This window comes from Lynx canadensis, chromosome C1 (genome assembly GCF_007474595.2).
Source record: "Lynx canadensis isolate LIC74 chromosome C1, mLynCan4.pri.v2, whole genome shotgun sequence".
Classification (NCBI taxonomy): Eukaryota; Metazoa; Chordata; class Mammalia; order Carnivora; family Felidae; genus Lynx; species Lynx canadensis.
This window is the reverse complement of record NC_044310.1, coordinates 45,521,219-45,546,672: the sequence shown is the minus strand read 5'-3', so window position 1 is coordinate 45,546,672 and position 25,454 is coordinate 45,521,219. Positions and strand designations below refer to the sequence as shown.

General features: G+C 37.9%; 1 protein-coding gene across 1 annotated transcript in view; it reads right to left on the bottom strand.

The window, feature by feature from the left end:
- PRKAA2 (protein kinase AMP-activated catalytic subunit alpha 2) overlaps positions 1-25,454 on the bottom strand; it is a 78,891-nt gene that overhangs the window by 35,385 nt on the left and 18,052 nt on the right. The window contains exon 2 of the mRNA XM_030324991.1: positions 8,094-8,235. Within this exon, the coding sequence (XP_030180851.1) occupies positions 8,094-8,235 (142 nt within the window). The remainder of the gene's footprint in view (positions 1-8,093; positions 8,236-25,454) is intronic.

Sequence of the window (25,454 nt, the reverse complement as noted above, 5' to 3'; positions counted from 1 at the left end):
GCTCTCCTAAGCCCCTCCTAACAGGATTTATGTTATGCCCTCATTACAATTAATAGGTCCTTTTTGAAGACACCAGCAATCTCCACCTTGCCAAATCTAATGATCAATTCTCAGCACCATCTTACTCAATATTTAGCAGTGAAAGGAATAGTTAATAACCTCTCTCACAAATACGTTCTTCACTAGGCTTCAAGATACCAGATTCTCCTGGTTTTCCTCCAACCTCATAACTGTTCATTTTCATTCTCTTCTGCTGGTTCCTCCTCATCTTGGACATCTTAACATCATAGTGCCCTAGAGATGAATTCATGAACTTCTTGTTTATCTGTACTCACATCTTTGGTGATCTCATCAAGTCTTAGGGCTTTAAATATCTTAACTACTAGTTATATGGTGAGGACTTCCAAATTTCTATCTTACACGGTTCCTTAACTCCAGAATCACATATTCAGCAGCCTACTTTTATCTCTACTTACATGCTTAATAAGCATCTCAATATCATAAAACGAGGGGTGGCTGGTTGGCTCAGTCAATTAAGGGTCCAACTCTTGGTTTAGACTCAGGTCATGAGCTCATGGTTTGTGGGTTTGAGCCCTGCATCAGGCTCAGCACTGACAGTGCAGAGATTCTCTCTCCTCCTCTCTCTGACCCTTCCCCACTCGTACTCTCAAAATAAAAAACTTAAAAAAAAAAAAAAACAAAAAACGTAAAACCAAAATCAAATTCTTGATTCCACCCTCCACCTCTAACTTGTTCCTCCTACAATCTTCTCCATTTCACTTAATGGCAACTATTTCACTCTTTTATTTGCCAAAGCCAAATAACCTTGGAGTCAATCACTGACTTCTCTCCTCTCACAATCCACAACTAATCTCTCTCAGCAGATGCTCTTTACCCTACCTTGAAAGCATACACAGAAGATGCTTACTTCTCAACACCCTCCAAACTATGCTCTATTCCAAGCCACCAAGAATACCGCAATGGACTCCTAACTAGCTTCCCTGCTTCAACGTAAGTCAGGTCATATCATACCTCTGATGAAAACTTTCTAATGGCTTCCCATCCCACTCAGAGTAAAAGCCAAAGTCCTTACAATGGCCTACACAGTTTGGCTCCCCTTTAGGTCTCTGTCCTCACCTCTTACTCCAATTCCCCCTGAATCACACTGCCTAGAGGACTGAATGACTCTGCTCCCTTGATCTCTGGACTGTATTTCCACCTCAGAGCCTTTGTATTTACTGTTCCCTCCATCAGTTATCTTCCTCCCCAGATAATCTGCATGGTATATTCCCTCACCTCTCCACTATCTTACAATATAGTTTACTAATATAAAGTTTACTATCTTCCCACCAACCCCCACTACACATGTACACACACAAATAGAAGCCCCATATGAGCAGAGATGCTATTATCAACTTTTTGTTTGCTGACACATTCCAAGTGGCCTAAATGGTGCCATTTGCTGAATGAATGGATGAACAAACTAACTTTCTGGCCTTGTTTTCCTCCATTTCCCTACACATACTCTGTGCACCAGACGAGCAAGACTGTTGTTCCCAGTATACCATGTTCTTTACACTTTCATTCTTTGACTCTTGTTGTCCTCCCAGAACCATCAGGACCTTATTCAAAATGTCACCTGCTACTGTGCGAGGTGCTAGGGAGATAAACATGGTATCTAACATCTCCATTTAGATGTCCAATGGGATTCTCAACTTAACATGGCCAAAACAACTATCCTTAATGCCCACCTGTACCCCAACATGATTCTCCTCCATTCTTCCTATCTTGAAAAACAGCATCATCACCACCACTTAGCTGCTCAAACCGAAATCCAAAATCTCAGTTGCTCAGGCACACGTGCGCGTGCGTGCGCGCACACACACACACACACACACACACACAATATTCCTTATTCACTCTCTTGTCCTCAGTAATTAATTCGTTTTATCTCCAAACTACATACTGAATCCATCAATTCTCCCTACCTAGACCAGTATTGTCAAATAGAACTTTCTGCATTGACAGAAATGTTTTATGCAGTCTCTGTCCGATACAATAGCCACTAACCACATGTTGCTATTAAACACCTGAAAAACAGCTTCTGTGACCAGAGAACTAAATATTTTAATTAATTTAAATTTATACTACATGTGGCTAATGGCTACTATACCGGACAGCACAAATCTAGACTATCACTTTGGGTAAAGTCACCATAATCACAATGTCTCAGCTGGACTATAGCAACAGCTTCCTACCTGGTCTGCTTCCACTTCTGTCCCCACACCCATTCTACACTATAGTCATATCATGTCACTAGATGGCTAGATCTTAATCTTTTATTTATTTTTTTAATGTTTCCTTATTTTTGAGAGAGAGAGCAAACAGGGGAGAGGCAGAGAGAGAGGATGACAGAGGATCCGAAGCAGGCTCTGTGACGACAGGAGAGAGCCCAATACAGGGCTCGAACTCACGAACCGTGAGATCATGACCTGAGCCAAAGTCAGATGCTCAAACAACTGAGCCACCCAGGTGCCCCAATAAACTTTCAGGTCTTAGTTCAAACTTTACCTCTTCAGGGAGGTCTTCCCCACAACCTAATCTGAATTAACACTTCTGCCTCACTAATCACACCCTGGAACAGAACCATATGGTTTCATTCTCCTCAAAGCACATAGCACTGCCTAAAGTAATCTTGTTCATTTGATTACTCCCTATCTAGAACTGCTAGATACCTCTAGAACATAAACTCCACAAGGGCAGAAACCATGTCTTTCACCACTGTATCCCCAATGATAGAACAGTTCCTATTATATAGCAGGTGCTCAATAAAAATTTGTTAAATTAAAAAAAAAAACATAATTTCTGCTTCTAAAGAACTCAGTCTTGTGGGGGGAAAAAAAAAAAAAAAAAAAAAAAAAAAAAGAGTGAGTACAATGCAATGCCCAAGACTTTAGAAAAGCTGACTGCTATGGTACAGAGAGGATGATACCTAACTCAGTCTTAGGGAGTAAAGCAGGTTTTCTAGAGGTAATCACATGTAAAGCCTCAGATCTAAATGGCAAGTTGGAATTGGAAGCCTAGGGGAAGGGAGGTGTGGGAAAACTTTTCTAAGCAGAAGCAACAGCCAAAAGACAAGTAAAAGACCTAGTGACAATAAAAACAAACAAAAAAAAAAAATGGACAGACTCAGGAGATACTTAGGAAAAAGTAGCTTCAGAACTCAACAATTAATTATATGTGATGGAAAGGAATTAAAGATTATGTCCAAGTTTTAGGCTCAGAAAATTGCATGAATGGTACTTTTACTAAACAAACAAAAAACAGAGAAGTGTGGAAAAGAAAGAAAAGTTCAACTTAGTTTCAGATGATTCTAGGACTTCAGAATGGAATCATCCAATAAAGAGTACATGTGTTCAGAATTCAGGAGAAATACCTGCCCAGAAATACAGGTCTAGAAGTCTTGAGCACAAAGATGACAAATGACAACCAACATAATAGATGGGGGCACCCAAAGGCGGTTCACTAAGATTACAGTAGCTCACACTGCTGAAATGCATCATTATTTAATGGCCATGCAGAGAAAGAGGCCCATAAAGAAAAGTCTTAAGAAGTGGCAAAAAAGAAAGAAAATCAGAAGACTATGATGTCACAGAAACCTAGGGACTGCAACATTTCAAGGTGAAGAATAATGTTAAAGAGCTGTCTACAGGCTGAATAAGATTTAAAAAATTAAAAAATAGGCGAAACCAGCTCTACCAAATTAGGAAGTATTCCTCTTTTGATTAGTAAAATGAAGTTCCCCAAGAACTATGGTGGGGGGCAGGGGGAGACAAAAATCAAATCAACAAATTCTAGTTCATGGGTAAGTCTGGAGTTTCCTTTGAATCCTGTTTACTCCTTTCAGTTTTCTCCCAGTGATATTTTTTCAATTTGAGTTAATAGAGATATCATCCAATAAATACCCTCCATTCTTGGTTTTTGGTTTTCAAGCTTTCTTGCTAGAGAAACTAGAGGCCCATTCTGTAACAAGGGAACTATTCTTGGCAGCTAGTCCAAGACTACACAAAACAAACAAAACCACTGAAAGGATCAGGTCTCTCTATTTAAATCACTAACACTGTTAGAGGCTATGTCAATAAGCTTGTTCTAAACCAAGGATACATGAGTGCTTTTTCTTTTTTTATTTCAGTCCACAATTAAAGAGGCAATCAAGCTGAATGGATTAAGCCCAAGGCTAGAAAGCAGAGCTTTAAACATTAAATTTACCTCCACTAATTACTTTCCGATCAACCCTAAGAACATTCTATATCTCCTACACAAAACAAATAATTAAATAATTATAATTATAAGCAAATAATTAAATAATCCTAAGCCAGAATGAGATAATTAGCCAAAGTAAATTTAAAATTACAAATAATTATAGAAATGAAGGCAAGAAAACACTGGTACATAGGACAACAAAAATAAACATTTAAGGGAGGCTGGGTGGCTGAGTCAACTGAGCATCCGTCCTCGGCTCAGGTCATGATTTCACGGTTCCTGAATTCGAGTCCCACATCAAGCTCACTGCTATCAGCGTAGGGCCCACTTCGGATCCTCTGTCCCCGTCTTTCTCTGCCCCTCCCTTGCTCACACTGTCTCTCTCAAAAATAAATAAACAGTAAAAAAATAACAATAATAAGCTTTTAAATCCTCATGACAGTTGCAACTGCTTACTGACAAAATCCGATCTGTGTTTGTAGGAATAGAACAGGAACTAGGACTCATACTTTAAATGGGCAAAGTTTCCTTGGGGTCTTTCAGGGTTGGCATTCTAAAAGGGATGAGGTTAAGGAACAAGGCAAATACAGAGGTATCTCCCTTCACTCTCATTCTGGCATGTGATACTTTTAGTCTGACTTCTCAGCTTTTTCCTCTCACAGAAGGTGGCCACTCAGTAAGGAAGAGCAAAGAGATTTAGCTTAGAAGTCACTCAGTAACTAGATTAAAGTCATTATTAACATGGAGTTGAAGTCAGCTATGAACTGTTTCAAAAACAGTTAATCATGAAAGTGGACTGGAATCAGCATGTGGGTTGCCAATTCCTGCTTTAGACCAATGTTTATCAAATACTAGGCATTATACCAGTGCAAACACATCCTCATTTTAAAGTTAAGGAAACAAAGAATAGGAGAGGTGAGTCACCAAGCTAGTAGGTAGTATTTTAATTCTTAAGATAATCTTAAAAAATCAGTATAAATGTACTCTGGATCTTCTAGAATATAGGTCTTAGATGATAACCTTATAATCAATCATGTACTGCTGTGCAAATTCAGTGACCTTATTTGTTTATGTGTATGATCAAGTGAACTTCAAGTCAAGATCAAATGACACTGAAGCTTACTGTTATGAAGGAAGTTTTCATGGTAGTGGTTTGAGAGAGAACTGAGTCATCAACAGTCACCCAATAGCACACCAAGCCCCTCCAAAAAAAGCCTTCTCTAAACAGTTGCATATTCATGTTGTTAGTAAGATGAACGGAACATACCAATTTGCAACAGTTCACCAACAATAAATGTACGCATGTTCCAAATCCTAGCAATAAGTGGATTAGCCACTCATTTAAGGATTTCAAGAATGCTACTGTATTAGTTTCCTATTGCTGCCATACTTCAAATTTGGTGGCTTACAACAACAAAAATGTATTATCTTGTAGTTTTATATAAGTCTAATACACCTCACTGGGCTAAAATCAAGGTTGTCAGCAAGGCTGTATTGCCTTCTGAAGGCTCTAGGGGGAAACTTTTCTATTTTCTAACTTTCAGAGCCTGCCTACATTCCTTGGTTCATGGCCCTCTTCCTCCATCTTCAAAGTCAGCAACAGCCAATTAAGTCCTTCTCACATTTAACACTCTGACCTTGCTTCATCCTCAAACCTCTTTCTCTTAGTCTTCTGATTCCCTCTTTCACTTTTATTTATTTTTAATTTTTTTTAACGTTTATTTATTTTTGAGACAGAGAGAGACAGAGCATGAACGGGGGAGGGTCAGAGAGAGGGAGACACAGAATCTGAAACAGGCTCCAGGCTCTGAGCTGTCAGCACTGAGCCCAACGCGGGCTCAAACTCACGGACCACAAGATCATGACCTGAGCCGAAGTCGGCCGCTTAACCAACTGAGCCACCCAGGCGCCCCCCTCTTTCACTTTTAAAGGCCATTGTGATTACTATGGGCACACCCAGAAAATAAAGGAAAACCTCCCTATAGTCAGCTGATCAGCAACCTTAAATCTATCTCTAACTTTAATTCCCGTTTGCCATGTAATGTAACATAGTCAAAGAATCTAGGAAATAGGATATCTGGGGCAGGGGGATTATTCAGCCTACCACAGCTACTATGCTAGCTTTATCACAGGCAAATAATATATCTCTATAGGTTATTGAGATGTTTCTCATTAACACTGACACCCAAAGATGACTCACTAACAAAGTTTAGGCTAAGTATAATGCCTGATTATAATGAACTAGCAAATAAAATCTCAAAGATATTAAAAATGATTTTTTACGGTATAGTCATACCAACAGGCATTCTCTGCAATATTATTTGAAGGAAAAAATATATATGGCCTTGGACCTCATTCTATTAATTCTACAATTAAACTAACAATGATTTGTTTTTTGAAAACCACCATTATTTGTCACGTTATACTATAGATACTATGAATTTCAATGACTTCATTCATTGCCTTATATTTAAATTGTGAATTGATTTTAGTTTCATAGTTGTGTTGAAGCTATAAGCATATGGAGTTTATTATACTTAATTCTTTGTTTCTATATACTTAAAAAACAATACACTAAAAATAATTAAGTCAAGACCAGGGATCCACAAATTTATTTTTCCCTTAAAAGGGATTTATATCATTTTGTTTTGAGAAAAACTGGAGTAAAGCATTAACAGCATGGCATCAACTACCAGCTCTGCAATTTACTGGCTATTTGACCTTGGACACACTGATGATACTCTTTAGATATGTAATTTCCCTATTTATAAACTGAAGACAAGAATACCTATCCTATAGGCTCATCAAGAGGATACAGTGAAATTATATATGTAAAATTCTCAATATAGTTCCTAGCCATTATCAGGTACTCAACAAGATTAATATTTATTTTATAAAACTCTATCCAAACTTTAAGATAAAAAATAAAGAGGGGTGCCTAGGTGGTCAGTTAAGCACCTGACTCTTGGATTCAGCTCAGGGCATGATTTCACAGTTCATGGGATCAAGCCCCATGTCAGGCTCTGCACTGGCAGTGCTTAGTCTGCTTGAGATTCTGTCTCCCTCTCTCTCTGCCCCTCCCCCACTCCCTCTGCGCCTCTCTCTCTCAAAATAAACTTTAAAACAATTTTTTAAGATAAAAAATAGAGACAATTATCAGTGTTTATATTACATTTTCTCAGTTAATATAAAACTGCAACTTTAAATGATTTAAAAGAATACTGTTCCATACTCAGTATCTACATTTTCTATGAGTATAATCAATTTTAAATTATTTATCTTTCAATATAATTAATCAGGTTTATCAATCTCTTCATATTTACTTATCTTTTAAATTTGTAACTTATCCTATCAAAAAAAAATCCATTTGCCTCCCTAAGAGCTTTGGTATCAGTAATCACAGTAATAACTGCAGTTTTGCAAATAATATACTAGGGTGGATAATCTCTACCAGTTAGTTTCTACCTTTTCCAAAAAGAAAATACTGTTAAGTTAACGAAAATAGACTAGAAAAAAAATTATGAAATGACTCAAGGAATACCAAAGTCCTAAATGCCCTTTAAAGTGAATACTAGGGAAGAGTCAACTTCTAAGGCTGCATTCACCACCCGAAAACCGTAGCAATTTTGAAAAGTGACTCTTAATTATAAACTAAAAGTATACAAAAAAAGATTAATAGAGGTTAAATGAATTAATATTTGCTGAATACAAATAAAAAAAAAGAATTATACTTTTATAAAAAGTTAACTAAAGATAAACAATTATTTATAAATTCATAGGAATTACTTCAGGACAGTTTCTTTTGCATTATCAGGTACAAAAATACTTACAGTTTGATAATATGAGGATGGCGAAAGAGTTTTAGATTTTGAATTTCTCGTTTTATTTTTCCAACAACATCTAAACTGCGAATCTTCTGTCTATTTAAGATTTTAACTGCCACTTTATGGCCTGTCAATTGATGTTCTCCAACTAAAGAAAAGAAAAAGGGAAAAACTTGCTGTCATAGCAACATAATCATTTATTCATGTTTCCTTCCACTGTAACCCCAAATTTCTTTACTCATATATACCACTTTTATATCTTTTATTGCATAGATCTTCAGTTTCCTTTCCTTCTATTTCTTCTACTAGAGTATGCACTCCTTGGAGAAAGAAACTGTATCTTAGTCTTCTCTGCATCCTCAGTACCTAACATGGAGATGTCCTTTAAATATTTGTGGAAAGGATTACTGAATTCTACATTCCTACCAAAAAGAAAAAAAAAAAAAGCCAAATTTGGAACATCTTTTGGATAAAGCAGAATTATGTTTTGTTAATCTCTTTATTTCTTCATTTCTGGTTAGTTCCAGTCATTGTATTATAGAAGAATAAATAATTGCTGTAATAGAGGAAAAACTTACAACTGATTTCATTACTATTTCATCAGAAAATACACATGTAGCCCTTATTTTATATATTTTTTTTGTCTTTTCCATAAAACCTTCCTATTTCCCCATATTTAGTGGGATCTCTTCTTCTTTCAAACTCTCACAGTATGTTTATAAAATTCATGTATCATCATTTTAGGCTATTATAAACATTTGTGGTTCTGACATATCATATGACATGAGCTATTATAGTTCACACCCACCCCCATCTTGAGTAAGGCGGTCAGTATTCATCCAAGTCTCCCAGAAGAAATAACACAGTATTTTGTACAAAATACATGCTAAATAAATATATCTTCCATTGAATTAAACAATAATCCTTCCCCTTTCATATAACACATTCATAGTACCCAAATACTGCTCAGATGAAAAATCCCTTCATTGGAGAACAAATCTGCCTGCCCTCTTTTTCTTTCAATTACTATTCTAAATACTGACCATTCTCCTCCAAACACTTAGTCAACCCTTGACTCCTTCCAACAAATTCCCCTTTCTTTTCTTTGGGGAAAATGAAGTCTTTAGGAGAATTTCCTCTATCTTCAAGGCTTGATTATATCCACATCTCTCTTTGTTCCAGTCTCAGATGTTTTCACCTTCCTCCTGTTTAAACTTGTGGTCTTGAACCCATCTTTTCTCCATTCTCCTTATACTCAACCTTTTTCTTTTCTTTTTTTTTTTTAATATTTTTTTTAATGCTTACTTATTCATTTTTGAGAGAGAGAGAGATAGTGAGGGGAGGGGCAGAGAGGGAGGGAGACAGAGAATTCCAAGCAGGCTCCCCATTGTCAGCGCAGAACCCGATGTGGGGCTCAAACTCACAAACCATGAGATCATCATGACCTGAGCTGAAATCAAGAGTCGGATCCTTAACCAACTGAGTCACCCAGGCGCCACTCAGCCTTTTTCTTTTCTAACAGCCCTTCTCCTTAGCCCATCAATATTCCATCCTGCCCCCAAATCTTCCATTTACCCTGGATCTTCCTTTAGTTTTTAACATCTGCCTCATCAAAATTTCTCAAAACAGTAGTCTACATTTATTGTCTGTTCTTCCTCCCTTTTAACCCTTCAGAAGTCACTGCTATCTGGCTTCTACCTCTATTCCTCTACTGATACAAGAGGGTCACAAAAGACCTGTTAACTATCAAGCCATGTATACTTTCCAGTTCACAGGTTACTGTACTCTCTGTTGCATTAGACAACATTGATACCTTTCCCTTTTTTGGTGTCACTTCTCTCTCCTGGTTCTCAGACCATCTCTAACTCTCAGATTGTCTCCTTTACGGCCTCACCTATTCTTTAAGGTTTAGGGTCCCCAGGTTTCTCATCTATAAACAAAGTAGATCCTTAAGTTATTTCACCCATCTCTCATAATTTTAATTACCAGCCATACGCCAAGGACTCTGCCCTCTTCTTCAAATTTCCATATCTCAACACTAGTATTCCACAAACATCTCAAATTCAGCATGTTCAGAAGTAAACTCAGCATTCTCCTCCACTTCCTCTACCAAACCTATGTCCTCTATTTCACTTGATGGCACACAGACTATATGCTAGAAATCAAAGAGTCAGGTGACAATATCTCCCAAGAATTTCTTGGAGTCAAGTCAAATCATTAAAACAAATACGTTAATAATGATGGTAAAAGTAACCATGACATTTATTGCTTGTTATGTACTAAGCATTATTCTAAGTGCTAACTAACCTGCTCACTCAACCCTACAACTCTATGAAGTATCAATATCCTCCAGAGTAGAGATGAGAAACCTGAGGCACAGAGAAGTTAAACAACTCGTCCAAAGTGATGCAGTGTGAGGTGGCACATGTCATCTCAGGTCATCATCTCCCTTCAGTTCACAGGAAGCATGTTTAACTACACATAGTGCCCCCAGTCAGAAGAATCCAAACATGAAATGGGCTGACCTAGGAAGAACTGAGTTTCCTGTCACTGGAGATTATTTTTACCTTTATAACTTTCTCAGGTAGTAAATTATCATCTCAAATGCTGTGCCGGCATATAAAACAAACTGGGAGACAGCAAATCAAGTTCAAGCAATCTAACCTAATATAACATTCTAAAATTTGCTTCCAGGACCCCAGAAAAATATTATCAATTTCAGGGACTTTCTTTTATTAATTTTTTAAATTCCAGTATAATTAACATACAATGTTACATTAATTTCAGGTGTACAATACAGTGATTCAACAATTCTATAGATTCCTCAGTGCTCTTAATCCCCTTCACCTATTTCACTCATTCCCCCGGGGTCTCTCCTCTGGTAACCACCTGTTTGTTCTCTGTATTTAAGAGTTTTTTGTCTTTTTTTTCTTTGTTCATTTTTGTCTTGTTTTCTTTGTTTTGTTTCTTAAATTCCACAAACGAGTGAAATCATACGGTATTTGTCTTTCTCTGACTGACTTCACTTAGCATTATGTGCTCTAGAGCCATCCCTATTGTTGCAAAGGGCAAGATTTCATTCTTCTTTATGGTGAAGTCAATTTCAGGGAGCTTCTTCTACTCAATTAAAATAACTTAAATGTTTCTTAATGCCTCGGTAGGGTAGTATTATTCACTTTTGAGAATTTCATGATACCCAAACATCTGCTTGCATGGCCTAAAAAATATGTTTCTCCCCTCACATCCCAGATAGTCTCAGTGAGAGTAACCAATGCTGCATCCCTTGCCAATACAATTGAAAAAAAGAGTTCAATTACTCCTTCCCCATTTGATAATTGAAACTACTGACTACTGAGAACATATGGGCTCTTACCAGATCAAAGAAGTAAGACCAAAGACTCTAACAGCCAAACAGATGGGTGTTTTGTTTTTTAATACCATATGCTTAAACTGAAAAGCAAGGAAACCAGAAAGTGAGTGAAATCACTCAAAAAACAATTTAATGATGAAGTATTACTTCGCCAACAAATTCAATAAAGCTGCAGTATACAAAATCAATATACAAAAATCACTTGTGTTTCTATACTAACAATGAATTATCAGAAAGAGAAAAGAAGAAAACAAGCCCACGTACAACTGCATCAAGAGAATAAAATACCTAGGAATAAATTTGACAAGGAGGTGGAAAGATCTATACACTGAAAATTTTAAGACACTGATTAAAAGAAATGGAAGAAGACACAATAGATATACCACACTCACAGATTAGAAGAACTGATAATGTTAATAAGTCTATACTACTCAAAGCAACCTACAGATTCAATGCAATCCCTATCAAAACTCTAATGGCATTTTTCACAGAAATAGAAAAAACAATCCTAAAGTTTATATGGAACCACAAAAGACCCCAAAAAGCCAAAGCAATCTTGAGAAAGAACAAAGCTTAAAAAATCACACTTCCCAATTCCAACTATATTACAAAGCTGCAGTAATCAAAACAGTCTAATATTGGCATAAAAACAAACACATAGATCAATAGAAAAGGATATAGAACCCATAAATAAACCTTTGCATATATGGTCAATTATTTTACAACACAGGAGTCAAGAATATACAATGGAGAAAGGACAGTGTCTTCAATAAATGGTGCTAGGAAAACTGGATAGCCACATATAAAAGAATGAAACTAGAACCATATCTTACGCATTATGTACAAATCAACTCAAAATAGATTAAAGACTTAAATTTAATACCTGAAACCATAAAACTTCTAGAAGAAAACATAGGTGGTAAGCTCCTCGACATAAGTCTTGATAATGATTTTTTGGATTTGACAAAAAAAGCAAAGACAACAAAAATGAACAAGTGGGACTACATCAAACTAAAAAGGTTTTCAACAGAAAAGGAAACAAAATGAAAAGACAACCTACAGAATGGGAGAAAATATCCACAAATCATACATCTGACAAGGGATTGATATTCAAAATATATAAAGAACTCAATTCAATGGCAAAAACAAAAAACGCTTGATTAAAAAGTGGACAGAAGAACTGAATAAACATTTTCCCAAAGACGACATACAAATGGCCAATAAATCCATGAAAAAGTGCTCAACATCAATAATCATCAGGGAAATGCAAATCAAAAACACCATGTGTATCACCTCACACCTGCTTGAACTGCTGTCACCACAAACACAAGAATTAAATGTTGCCAAGGATGTGGGAAAAGAGGGAACCCTGTGCACTGCTGGTGGGAATATAAATTGGTGCAGCTATTATAAAAAACAGTATGTAGCTTCCTTAAAAAATTCATAGAACTACCATATGATCCAGCAATCCCATTTCTGAGTATATAGTAAAATATATATATATTTATTTATTTATAAACATATATATATTTATTGATGTATATATATATTTATTTATATATATAGTAAAATTTATTTATTTATTTACTTATTTATTTATTTATTTATTTATAGACGTATCTGCACTTCCACATTCACTGCAGCATTATTCACAACAGCCAAGACATGGAAACCACCTAGGTATCTGTCAACAAATGAATAAAGATGATACATACACACATACATGTGTCATTCAGTCATGAGAAAGAAGGAAATCCTGTTTGTGACATAGATGGACTTTGAGGCATTATGCTAAGTAAATTAGGCCAGTTAAAGACAAATACTGCACTGTATCACTTATCTGTAGAATCTAAAAAAAAAAAGGTCAAACTTGTAGAAAAGTGGTTGCCAAGGGCTGGGAGATAGAGCTTAGTAAAAGTGTACAAACTTTCACCTACGAGATGAATACAAAGGTGCCTGGGTGGTTCAGTCAGTTGAGTGTCCGACTCTTGATTTTTGGCTCAGGTCATGATCTCCTGGTTCATGAGTTCGAGCCCCACATCCGGCTCTGCACTGATAATGCCAGTCTGCTTGGGATTCTCTCTCTGCCCCTCCCCCCACTTGTGCCCATGCTCTCTCTCACTCACTCTCAAAATAAATAAACTTTAAAGAAAAAAGAGTCTGAGATTGTGGGGAGGAAGATGGCAGCGAAGGAGGACAATGGGCTCACCGCGTCCTGCTGATCACTTAGATTCCACCCACATCTGCCTAATTTACCCCGATAACCACCAGAAGACTAGCAGAACAGACTCTGGAGCCAAGTGTAGATGAGAGGCCCACAGAACAGGGTAGGATGGGCGGAGAGGTGATGCACGCTACACAGACTGGCAGGAGGGAGCCGGGGTGGTGAAGGGGCAGCCAGTCCACCCGGCAAGGCAGAGTCCCCGAGTCTGGCTTGCAAAAGCGGAGGGGCCAGACAGAGCATATTCTGACAGCCAGTGGGACTTAACATCTGTAATGTTATAAGTCAACAGCTCTACTCGGAGAGCGGGAGGGAGAGCTGTTGAGCCCCAGAGGACAGAGCTCAGCTTGGCGGGGAACAAAGGCGCTGGGAAGCGCTGTCTCCCTCGCCCAGCCCCCAGCCAAAATCCCAAAGGGAGCCAGTTCCCCTCACGGAACTTGTTTGTACCCCACAAACACCCAATGCTGTGCTTCTGTGGATCCATCCCTCCGACGGGTCTGCCTCCCTCCCGGTGCCGCAGGGCCCCTCCCGAAGCAGACCACCAGGCAAAGCCAGCTGAGTCTGCCCCTCCCACCCCTGTGCACCTTGCGGATCCACCCTGGATAATACGCCAGATCCAATCGAAGCAGGACCACAAGCCCGGCAGTGTGCAAGTAGCCCAGGCAGAGGCCACACCACTCCACAATTAGTCCTGCCCCTGGGAGAGGGGAAGATAAGGTACACACCAGTCTGACTGTAGTCCCAGGGCGGGCTGGGGGCAGACATTAGGTCTGACTGCGGCCCCGCCCACCAACGCAAGTTACTCCAGACAGCACAGAGGAAGAGCCCTGCAGTTCCCCGCCACTCCAGGGACTATAAAAAATGACAAAAAGGAGGAATTCTCCTCAAAGGAAACTCCAGGAATTAGCGACAGCTAACGATCTGATCAAAAACAATTTAAACAATATAACAGAAAATGAATTTAGAATAATAGTCATAAAATTAACTGCTGGGCTTGAAAAAAACTATAGAGGACAACAGAGAATCTATTGCTACAGAGATCAAGGGACAAATAAACAGTCAGGAGGAGCTAAAAAATGTTATAAATGAGCTGCAAAATAAAAGGGAGGTGAACACAACTCAGACTGAAGAGGCAGAGGGGAGAATAGGTGAACTAGAAGATAAAATTATGGAAAAAGAGGAAGCTGAGTAGAAGAGAGAGAAAAAAATCCAGGAGTATGAGGGGAGAATTAGAGAACTAAGTGATGCGATAAAACGCAGTAACATATGCATAATTGGGATTCCAGAGGAGGAAGAGAGAGGGAAAGGTGCTGAGGGTGTACTTGAAGAAATCATAGCTGAGAACTTCCCTGAACTGGGGAAGGAAAAAGGCATTGAAATCCAAGAGGCACAGAGAACTCCCTTCAGACGTAACTTGAATCCATCTTCTGCACGACATATCATAGTGAAACTGGCAAAATACAAGGATAAAGAGAATTCTGAAAGCAGCTAGGGATAAACACGCTCTAACATATAAAGGGAGACCGATAAGACTCGTGACGGATCTCTCTACTGAAACTTGGCAGGCCAGAAAGGAATAGCAGGAAATCTTCAATGTGATGAACAGAAAAAATATGCAGCCGAGAATCCTTTATCCAGCAAATCTGTCATTTAGAATAGGAGGAGAGATAAAGGTCTTCCCAAACATACAAAAACTGAAGGAATTCATCACCACTAAACCAGCCCTACAAGAGATCCTAAGGGAGATCCTGTGAGACAAAGTACCAGAGACATCACTGGAAGCATGAAACCTACAGATATCACAATGACTCTAAACCCATATCTTTCAATAATAACACTGAATGTGAATGGACTAAAAGCCCCAACCAAAAGACACAGGGTATCAGAATGGATAAAAAAACAAGACCCATCTATTTGCTGTCTACAAGAGACTCATTTTAGACCTGAGGACCCCTTCAGATTGAAAGGGAGGGAATGGAGAACTATCTATCATGCTACTGGAAGTCAAAAGAAAGCTGGAGTAGCCATACTTATATCAGGCAAACTAGACTTCAAATTAAAGGCTGTAACAAGACATGAAGAAGGGCATTATATAATTATTACAGGGTCTATCCATCAGGAGGAGCTAACAATTATAAATGTCTATGCACCGAATACGGGAGCCCCCAAATATATAAAACAATTAATCACAAACATAAGCAACCTTATTGATAAGAATGTGGTAATTGCAGGGGACTTTAATACTCCACTTACAACATTGGATAGATCATCTAGACACAGGATTAATAAAGAAACAAGGGCCCTGAATGATACACTGGATCAGATGGACTTGATAGATACATTTAGAACTCTGCATCCCAAAGCAACAGAATATACTTTCTTCTCGAGTGCACATGGAACATTCTCCAAGACAGATCACATACTGGGTCACAAAAGAGCCCTTCATAAGTATATAAGAATTGAGATCATACCATGCATACTTTCAGACCACAATGCAATGAAGCTTCAAATCAACCACAAGAAAAAGTCTGGAAAACCTCCAAAAGCATGGAGGTTAAAGAACACCCTACTAAAGAATGAATGGGTCAACCAGGCAATTAGAGAAGAAATTAAAAAATACATGGAAACAAATGAAAATGAAAATACAACAATCCAAATGCTTTGGGATGCAGCGAAGGCAGTCCTGAGAGGAAAATACATTGCAATCCAGGCCTATCTCAAGAAACAAGAAAAATCCCAAATACAAAATCTAACAGCACACCTAAAGGAAATAGAAGCAGAACAGCAAAGATACCCCAAATCCAGCAGAAGAAGAGAAATAATAAAGATCAGAGCAGAAATAAACAATATAGAATCTAAAAAACTGTAGAGCAGATCAATGAAACCAAGAGTTGGTTTTTTGAAAAAATAAACAAAATTGAAAAACCTCTAGCAAGGCTTCTCAAAAAGAAAAGGGAGATGACCCAAATAGATAAAATCATGAATGAAAACGGAATTATTACAACCAGTCCCTCAGAAATACAAGCAATTATCAGGGAATACTATGAAAAATTATATGCCAACAAACTGGACAACCCGGAAGAAATGGACAAATTCCTAAACACCGACACACTTCCAAAACTCAAACAGGAAGAAATAGAAAGCTTGAACAGACCCATAACCAGAGAAGAAATTGAATCAGTTATCAAAAATCTCCCAACAAATAAGAGTCCAGGACCAGATGGCTTCCCAGGGGAATTCTACCAGACATTTAAAGCAGAGATAATACCTATCCTTCTCAAGCTATTCCAAAAAATAGGGAAGGAAAACTTCCAGACTCATTCTATGAAGCCAGCATTACTTTGATTCCTAAACCAGACAGAGACCCAGTAAAAAAAGAGAACTACAGGCCAATATCCCTTATGAATACGGATGCAAAAATTCTCAATGAGATACTAGCAAATCGAATTCAAAAGCATATAAAAAGAATTATTCACCATGCTCAAGTGGGATTCATTCCTGGAATGCAGGGCTGGTTCAACATTCGCAAATCAATCAATGTGATACATCACATTAATAAAAGATAAGAACCATATGATCCTGTCAATCGATGCAGAAAAAGCATTTGACAAAATTCAGCATCCTTTCTTAATAAAAACCCTTGAGAAAGTTGGGATAGAAGCAACATACTTACACATCATAAAAGCCATTTATGAAAAGCCCAAGCTAATATTATCCTCAATGGGGAAAAACTGAGAGCTTTCTCCCTGAGATCAGGAACACGACAGGGATGTCCACTCTCACTGCTGTTGTTTAACGTAGCGTTGGAGGTCCTAGCATCAGCAATCAGACAACAAAAGGAAATCAAAGGCATCAAAATTGGCAAAGACGAAGTTAAGCTTTCACTTTTTGCAGATGACACGATATTATACTTGGAAAACCCGATAGACTCCACCATGAATTCTGCAACGTTGCAGGATACAAAATCAATGTACAGAAATCAGTTGCATTCTTATACACTAAAAATGAAGCAACAGAAAGACAACTAAAGAAACTGATCCCATTCACAATTGCACCAAGAAGCATAAAATACCTAGGAACAAACCTGACCAAAGATGTAAAAAATCTGTATGCTGAAAACTATAGAAAGCTTATGAAGGAAATTGAAGAAGATATAAAGAAATGGAAAAACATTCCATGCTCATGGACTGGAAGAATAAATATTGTTAAAATGTAAATACTACCCAAAGCTATCTACACATTCAATGCAATCCCAATCAAAATTGCACCAGCATTCTTCTTGAAGCTATAACAAGCAATCCCAAAATTGTACGGAACCACAAAAGGCCCCGAATAGCCAAAGTAATTCTGAAGAAGACCAAAGCAGGAGGCATCACAATCCCAGACTTTAGCCTCTACTACAAAGCTGTAATCATCAAGACAGCATGGTATTGGCACAAAAACAGACACATAGACCAATGGAATAGAATAGAAACCCCAGAACTAGACCCACAAAAGTATGACCAACTAATCTTTGACAAAGCAGGAAAGAATATCCAATGGAAAAAAGACAGTCTCTTTAACAAATGGTGCTGGGAGAACTGGACAGAAACATGAAGAAGGATGAAACTAGACCACTTTCTTACACCATTCACAAAAACAAACTCAAAGTGGATAAAGGACCTGAATATGAGACAGGAAACCATCAAACCCATAGAGGAGAAAGCAGGGAAAAACCTCTCTGACCTCGGCCACAGCAATTTCTTACTTGACACATCCCCAAAGGCAAAGGAATTAAAAGCAAAAATGAACTATTGGGACCTCATGAAGATAAAAACCTTCTGCACATCAAAGGAAACAATCAACAAAACTAAAAGGCAACCAAAGCAATGGGAAAAGACATCTGCAAATGACATATCAGATAAAGGGCTAGTATCCAAAAATCTATAAAGAGCTCACCAAACTCCACACCCGAGAAACAAATAATCCAGTGAAGAAATGGGCAGAAAACATGAATAGACACTTCTCTAAAGGAGACATCCAGATGGCCAACAGGCACATGAAAAGATGCTTAACATCGCTCATCAGAGAAATACAAATCAAAACCACACTCAGATATCACCTCACACCAGTCAGAGTGGCTAAAATGAACAAAACAGGAGACTATAGATGCTGGAGAGGATTTGGAGAAACAGGAACCCTCTTGCACTGTTGGTGGGAATGCAAACTGGTGTAGCCACTCTGGAAAAGAGTGTGGAGGTTTCTCAAAAAATTAAAAATAGACCTACCCTATGACCCAGCAATAGCACTGCTAGGAAATTACCCAAGGGATACAGGAGTATTGGTGCATAGGGGCACTTGTACCCCAATGTTTATAGCAGCACTCTCAACAATAGCTAAATTATGGAAAGAGCCTAAATGTCCATCAACTGATGAATGGATAAAGAAATTGTGGTTTATATACACAATGGAATACTAGGTGGCAATGAGAAAGAATGAAATACGGCCTTTTGTAGCAACATGGATGGAACTGGAGAGTGTTATGCTAAGTGAAATAAGTCATACAGAGAAGGACAGATTCCATATGTTTTCACCCCTGTGTGGATCCTGAGAAACTTAATAGAAGACCATGGGGGAGGGGAAGAAAAAAAAAATGGTTAGAGAGGGAGGGAGCCAAACCACAAGAGACTCCTAAAAACTGAGAACTGAGGGTTTATGGGGGGTGAGGGGGGGATGATGGGTATTGAGGGCACCTGTTGGGATGAGCGCTGGGTGTTGTATAGAAACCAATTTGACAATAAATTTCATAATAAAAAAAAAGAGAGAAAAGAAAAAAGAGTCAAGTTCATCGAGGGTGCCTGGCAGGCTCAGTCAGTGGAGCATGAGACTCTTGATCTTGGGGTTATGAGTTCAAGCCCCACTTTGGGTGTGGAGATAGCTAAAAATAAAATCTAAAAAAAAAAAAAAAAAAAGGCAAATGCATTGAGATTGCCTCTTCTTTTTCCTGAACTAAATCAGCCCTTATTGCCTAATAACTTAAGTGAATTAGTACTTAGTAATAACTAATTAAATCCAAGTTATCTCATAATCATATTCCATCTGAAAGCCAAATGAATATTCTTAAAAATCTTTTAAGAAAAACAGATTTAAGACCAAGAATTTCTTCTGTGTTAGGGCTATAGAGTAATTGAAAGGAAAGGACTGGGTTCATCAGTTTTATTTCCATGCATTTATTCAATCCAAAAACATGTACTACTTCCCACAAGCGAGGACTATGTTGATCAAAGGAGACATGAAAAGAGAGGAGTAACAGGACTTCCAATTTTAGTAGAGGGGAAAAAACAGCAATAAAGGAGCTAAAATAAATTCTGTATGGTATTAAACCTGTCTGCAGACTGTTAGGGATACCTTCTTTGTAAATGGAGAGCACAGATAAGAAAAAACATCAGGGATGGACGAATTTGCCACAATGTATCATGTATACAAAGTAAATATCAAGATCAATACAAGCAAGGGATGTCTATCCACGCAATGAATCCCTACTATGGTAAGCACTAAACACTTGAGACGTAAGCGGTGAACAAACTAGTTCTGTCATACCGCTCGCTAGCTCTCCCAGTATTTATTCCACCCTTCCATCCCAGACAGAAAGACTCCCAAATTACACTTGAGCACATGGCTACCCAGAGTACAGACCACATCTTAGCCTCTTTTGTTACTAGATGTGGTCATATCACTACGTTCTGATCAACAACGCATTAGAAGAAATCTCCTGAACAAGCTTCTTCATCCCTTCCTCCGTCATAAAGCCTGGAATTCCAAAGTCACCATCTTGTACCTTGAAGACAGGGTTAGTTAGGTGGGTGGGAGCAACAGAAAAGAGAAGCTCATGCTTTTGATGCTACTGGGCACAACAACAGTCTGAACCACCTGCTCAGACTGTTACAAGAGAGCAAAATACTATCTTAAGTCACTCTTGTTTTGAAGATGTCTGCCATTCACAGGTGAATCTACTTAATTCACTATTATTTCACTATTACTTCAAATTTCCAATTCTGCCAAACTACCACCAATGAACTAATGGAAATTATTATATAGCCCATAAAATTTCTCGGATTAAAGAGTTCAACAAACTTACCACTCGTTAGTGTTCTCTTTTGCTTTTTCTAAATTATCGCCAAACTACACAAAATATTTTGTAAAGCTATGGAATTTTATGAGAAAAAAAACCATACTTACACTATCTACGCTTTCTAGGATTTTATATTTGATAAGGTAAAGAGCTGTTATACAGAAGAATGAAACTGATTTATATCATTTGAGAAGCAGAACTGGGAATAACTGATAGAAATTCTTTCAATGAACAGTCACCTGCTGTAGGAATCCTCTCCACACCTCCCTTTTTCACCACTCCAGTCTATACTGAAAATTTCCCATTTAATGTAACTATACCCTAAGTATACCTTTATCTCCTTTTTAAAGTCATTTTATTGAAGTTTAAAATTTACTCCTCTTAAATATAGATAGTACTATGAATTTTAAATACATTATAGTACTACGAGTTACACATACATGGTCATGTAACTATCACTAAAATCAAATGTAGCTCATTTCTATCATCATGTAAAAATTCCACTACAACCTTTTGCAGTCAGACCCTCTCTCCACCCCAATCTCTCCCAACTATTGATCTGTTTTCTGTTACTACAGTACTTTTCACACTATTCTATAAATAAAACCATACAGTATGTAATCTTTCGACTCTGGCTTCTTATGCTCTAATGCTTTTGAGATTCATCCATTTTTTTAAATTTTTTTCTTTTGCATATACCAGTAGTTTATTCCATTTTATTGTTGAGTGATATTCCATTGTATGTATATTGTACAATTTGTTTATCCATTCACCAGGTGATGGCCATATGGGTAGTTTCCAGTTTTGGGAGATTACGAAATAAGTCAGCTATTTGTGTGTTTGTGGTAAGGATGGGTGGGTGGGGCCAATGTGTCTTCATTTCTTTGGGGTAGATTTCTAGGTACTGGACTGCTGGGCTGTATGGTAAGATTTTATTTAAACTGTTTCCCAGCATTATATACCATTTTGTATTCTCACCAGTAGTATATAAGGTGCCTCACTCAGCTGGATGAGCACTGACTCTTGATTTTGGCTCAGGTCACGATCCCAGGATCGTGGTATTAAGCCCCTCATCAGGTTCTGCACTGAGCGTTGAACCTACTTAAGATCTTCTCTCTCGGGGTGGCTGGGTGGCTCAGTTGGTTAAGCATCCAATTTCAGCTCAGGTCATGATCTCCTGGCTCCTGAGTTCAAGCCCCACAATGGGTTCTGTGGTAACAGCTCAGAACCTAGAGCCTGCGTCTGATTCTCTCTCTCTCTCTCTCTCTCTCTCTCTCTGCCACTCCTGTGCGTGCTCACGTGCTCTGTCAAAAATAACAACCTTAAAAAAAAATTTTTTAAGATTTTTTTCTCTCTCTCTCCATCACCCCCCTGCTCACACTCTCTCTTTCACTAAAAAAGAGTTCTAGTTCATTCTTTACAGCATTTGGTTTGTCAGCATTTTCTTTTTTAATTTCACCCATTTCACTAGATGTGTAGTGACATCTCCTAATTTGCATTTCCCTAATGATTAGTGATGTTGAGCATCTTTTCATGTGTTTATCAGACATCTGTATCTTATTTAATGATTTGCCTGTTGAAATCTTTTGTCAATTTTTTTATTTTTTACATTTTATTTTTGTCAATTTTTCATTCTACAAGGTCAGCATTACCTTCATTCCAAAACCAAAGACCCTACTAAAATGGAAAACTATAGACCAATTTCCCTGATGAACATGGATGCAAAAATTCTCAACAAAATACCAGCAAACCAGATCCAACTACATTAAAAGAATTATTCACCACAATCAAGTGGAATTTATTCTTGGCATACAGGGCTGGTTCAATATCTGCAAATCAATCAATGTTAAATCGCATTAATAAAAGAAAGGATAAGAACCATATGGTCCTCTCAATAGATGCAGAGAGAGCATTTGACAAAATACAACATCCTTTTTTATAAAGATCCTCAAGAAAGTGGGGACAAAAGGACCATACCTCAAGATCACAAAAGCCATATATGAAAGACCCACCGCTAAAATCACCCTCAATGGGGAAAACTGAGAGCTTGCCCCCTAAGGTCAGGAACACAACAGGGATGTCCACTCTCACCACTGTTATTCAGCATAGTGTTAGAAGTCCTACCGTCAGCAATCAGGCACAAAGAAACAAAGGCATCCAAATCAGCAAGGAGAAAGTCAAAATTTCACTCTTCGCAGATGACATGACACTCTATGTGTAAAACCCAAAGGACTCCACCAAAAAGCTGCTAGAACGAATACATGAATTCAACAAAGTCACAGGATATAAAATCAATGTACAGAATCTGGTTGCATTTCTGTACACCAATAATGGAGCAGCAGAAAGAGAAATCAAGGAATCAATCCCATTTACGATTACACCAAAAACCTATGAATAAACCTAACCCAAGAGGTGAAAAGTCTATTCAATGAAAACTATAGAAAGCATATTAAAGAAATTGAAGACGACACAAAAAAATGGAAAACGTTCCATGCTCATGGATCAGAAGAACAACTATTATTCAAGGTGAGACCTTGAAATTGGACCTAGGTTTAAGGAGCAAGGGTGGAAAGTTGGGAATACGTTATTAAATACTTCCGTAGCAAGAAAGATTAGTTATGAACACTCTCCAGTTGCAGACAAAGCAAGATGACTTAAATAAAAAGCAAAGGGAAGATTCAAGAACTTTTAACAATGGTGTCGGACAGAAGTTCTGGGAGACAGATCAAATTACGGTACCACACAAAATGAACGTTCCACTGATACTAGGAAGCTAGAACCTATCCTAGTATGCTCTGTACTTAGTTGGAAATCTGGAATGAGGAGATAATCTGAATGACTTATATAATGGCAGAGGCTTCACTGAGTTTCATAGATACCCATACAGTATTTATGTAATACATATTTTTGGCATATACCTACCTTTCCAGTATCATTCTTTCACCATTCCCTCACCTCAAATGTTATAAATTAGTCATTTAGAGCTATTTTGAATTCCCCATCAAGCTGTGCTTTCTCTCATTTCCAGGGCTAACATATGTTTAGCTCATGATAAGCATTTAGTAAATTTCAGTGGAATTTTATTGAGTATGATAAATGAATGCAGTGAAACATGTGAACCCTTTGTGTCCCCAGTCACCAATCTCCAATGTTTCACCTGTCCAAGTTTCATTTGTCTTTAAGGTTCACTTCAAGTACTATTCCAGCAAACATTCCCTAAACACCATCCTTATTCCCCCACTCATTCCAGCAACTCAAATGTCTGGATTAAATGACCCTCCAATGTACAACCATAGCTCCTCTCCATGATGGCACTGAACATCGAGTGCTATAATTACCTATTTTGTTGCTGTTATTGATCTTCTTCTTTAAACCAATCAGATCCTTCAAAGCAGGGACTGTGTCTCATTTATCTTTGTATCCTCAGAATCTGGCACAGGGCCTGACATATAACTGGCCTTCAGTAAACTATTTTCTGTATGGACTGAATGCCTGACTGACATTAATATTTGGTTGTTTGAACATATAATTTAGGTTTCATATACTCCTACTATTGCAGCTTTAGAATTTGAGAGGGGAATTCAAATTGGGTGTGCTAATCTCTCATATATGAGAAAAAACAACTATCTGTCAGAGAAAAAAAATTATCTATACATTCTACATCCCAAGGAATCTCTTGTGGTATTACATTCCAGGAGCTCCTAAATATGGAAAAGTATTGATAGAAGAAAGAATAACCATCAACTACAAGACTGCAATTTACTTAAAGTCTAGGCATTCCAAAAGAAATCAAATGTCTTCCAGGAAACTAAATTTGGAAAAGAGAAGGTGTAGATAATAAATACATGAAAAGGTGCTCAATATTTTTACTCACCAGGGAAATGTAAATTAAAACCACGATATAAGGGGCCCCTGGGTAGCTTAGTTGGTCAAGTATCTGACTTTTGATTTTGCTCAGGTGATGATCTCCCAGTTTGAGAGACTGAGCCCCATTCCTCAGGTAGATCTCTACACAGTCAGCAACAAGCTTGTTTGGGGTTTCTCCCCTCCCCTCACCTGCATGTGCAAGTGTGCATACTCTCTCTCAAAAAAAAAAACAAAAAACAAAAAACAAAAAAAAGTTCTCTATTCTGCTGGTCCATGGATTTACATTTTCAGTAGCAAAGATCTAAGAAATAAAAGAAAAAGTACAGAGTGCTGTAGAAAAGGAACCAGAGTGGGTCTCCAAAAGCAGGGTGAAAGGAGCAGACAATTCTGGGGCTCAGGAAGGAAAGCAATTTGGAGATAGGTGGCTATGGTATCAATAGGAAGAAAGGTATTTCTCAAAGGCATGTAATAATAATAATAATAATAATAAGTGCTTGCAACATACTGGGCACTTTGTACTTATGTGTGTGTGTGTCTATGTACATAAAGTACTTTATACACATGTTCCTATTTAAATGCTACAAGGATTTTTGTGCAGAAAACTGAGGCTCATAGAACTTAAGACACTCAAAATTCATGTAAGAAATTAATGCTAGAACTGTGATTCCAGTATCCTGCTATCTCCAAAGATATTCTCGGGGGGAGGGGGAGGGCAGAGTTGGCTCCTTTCTCATATTTTGAGCCCTACAGAGTTCTGTGGCCACCGGCAAAATGACTGGAAACAGCACGTGGACTAAA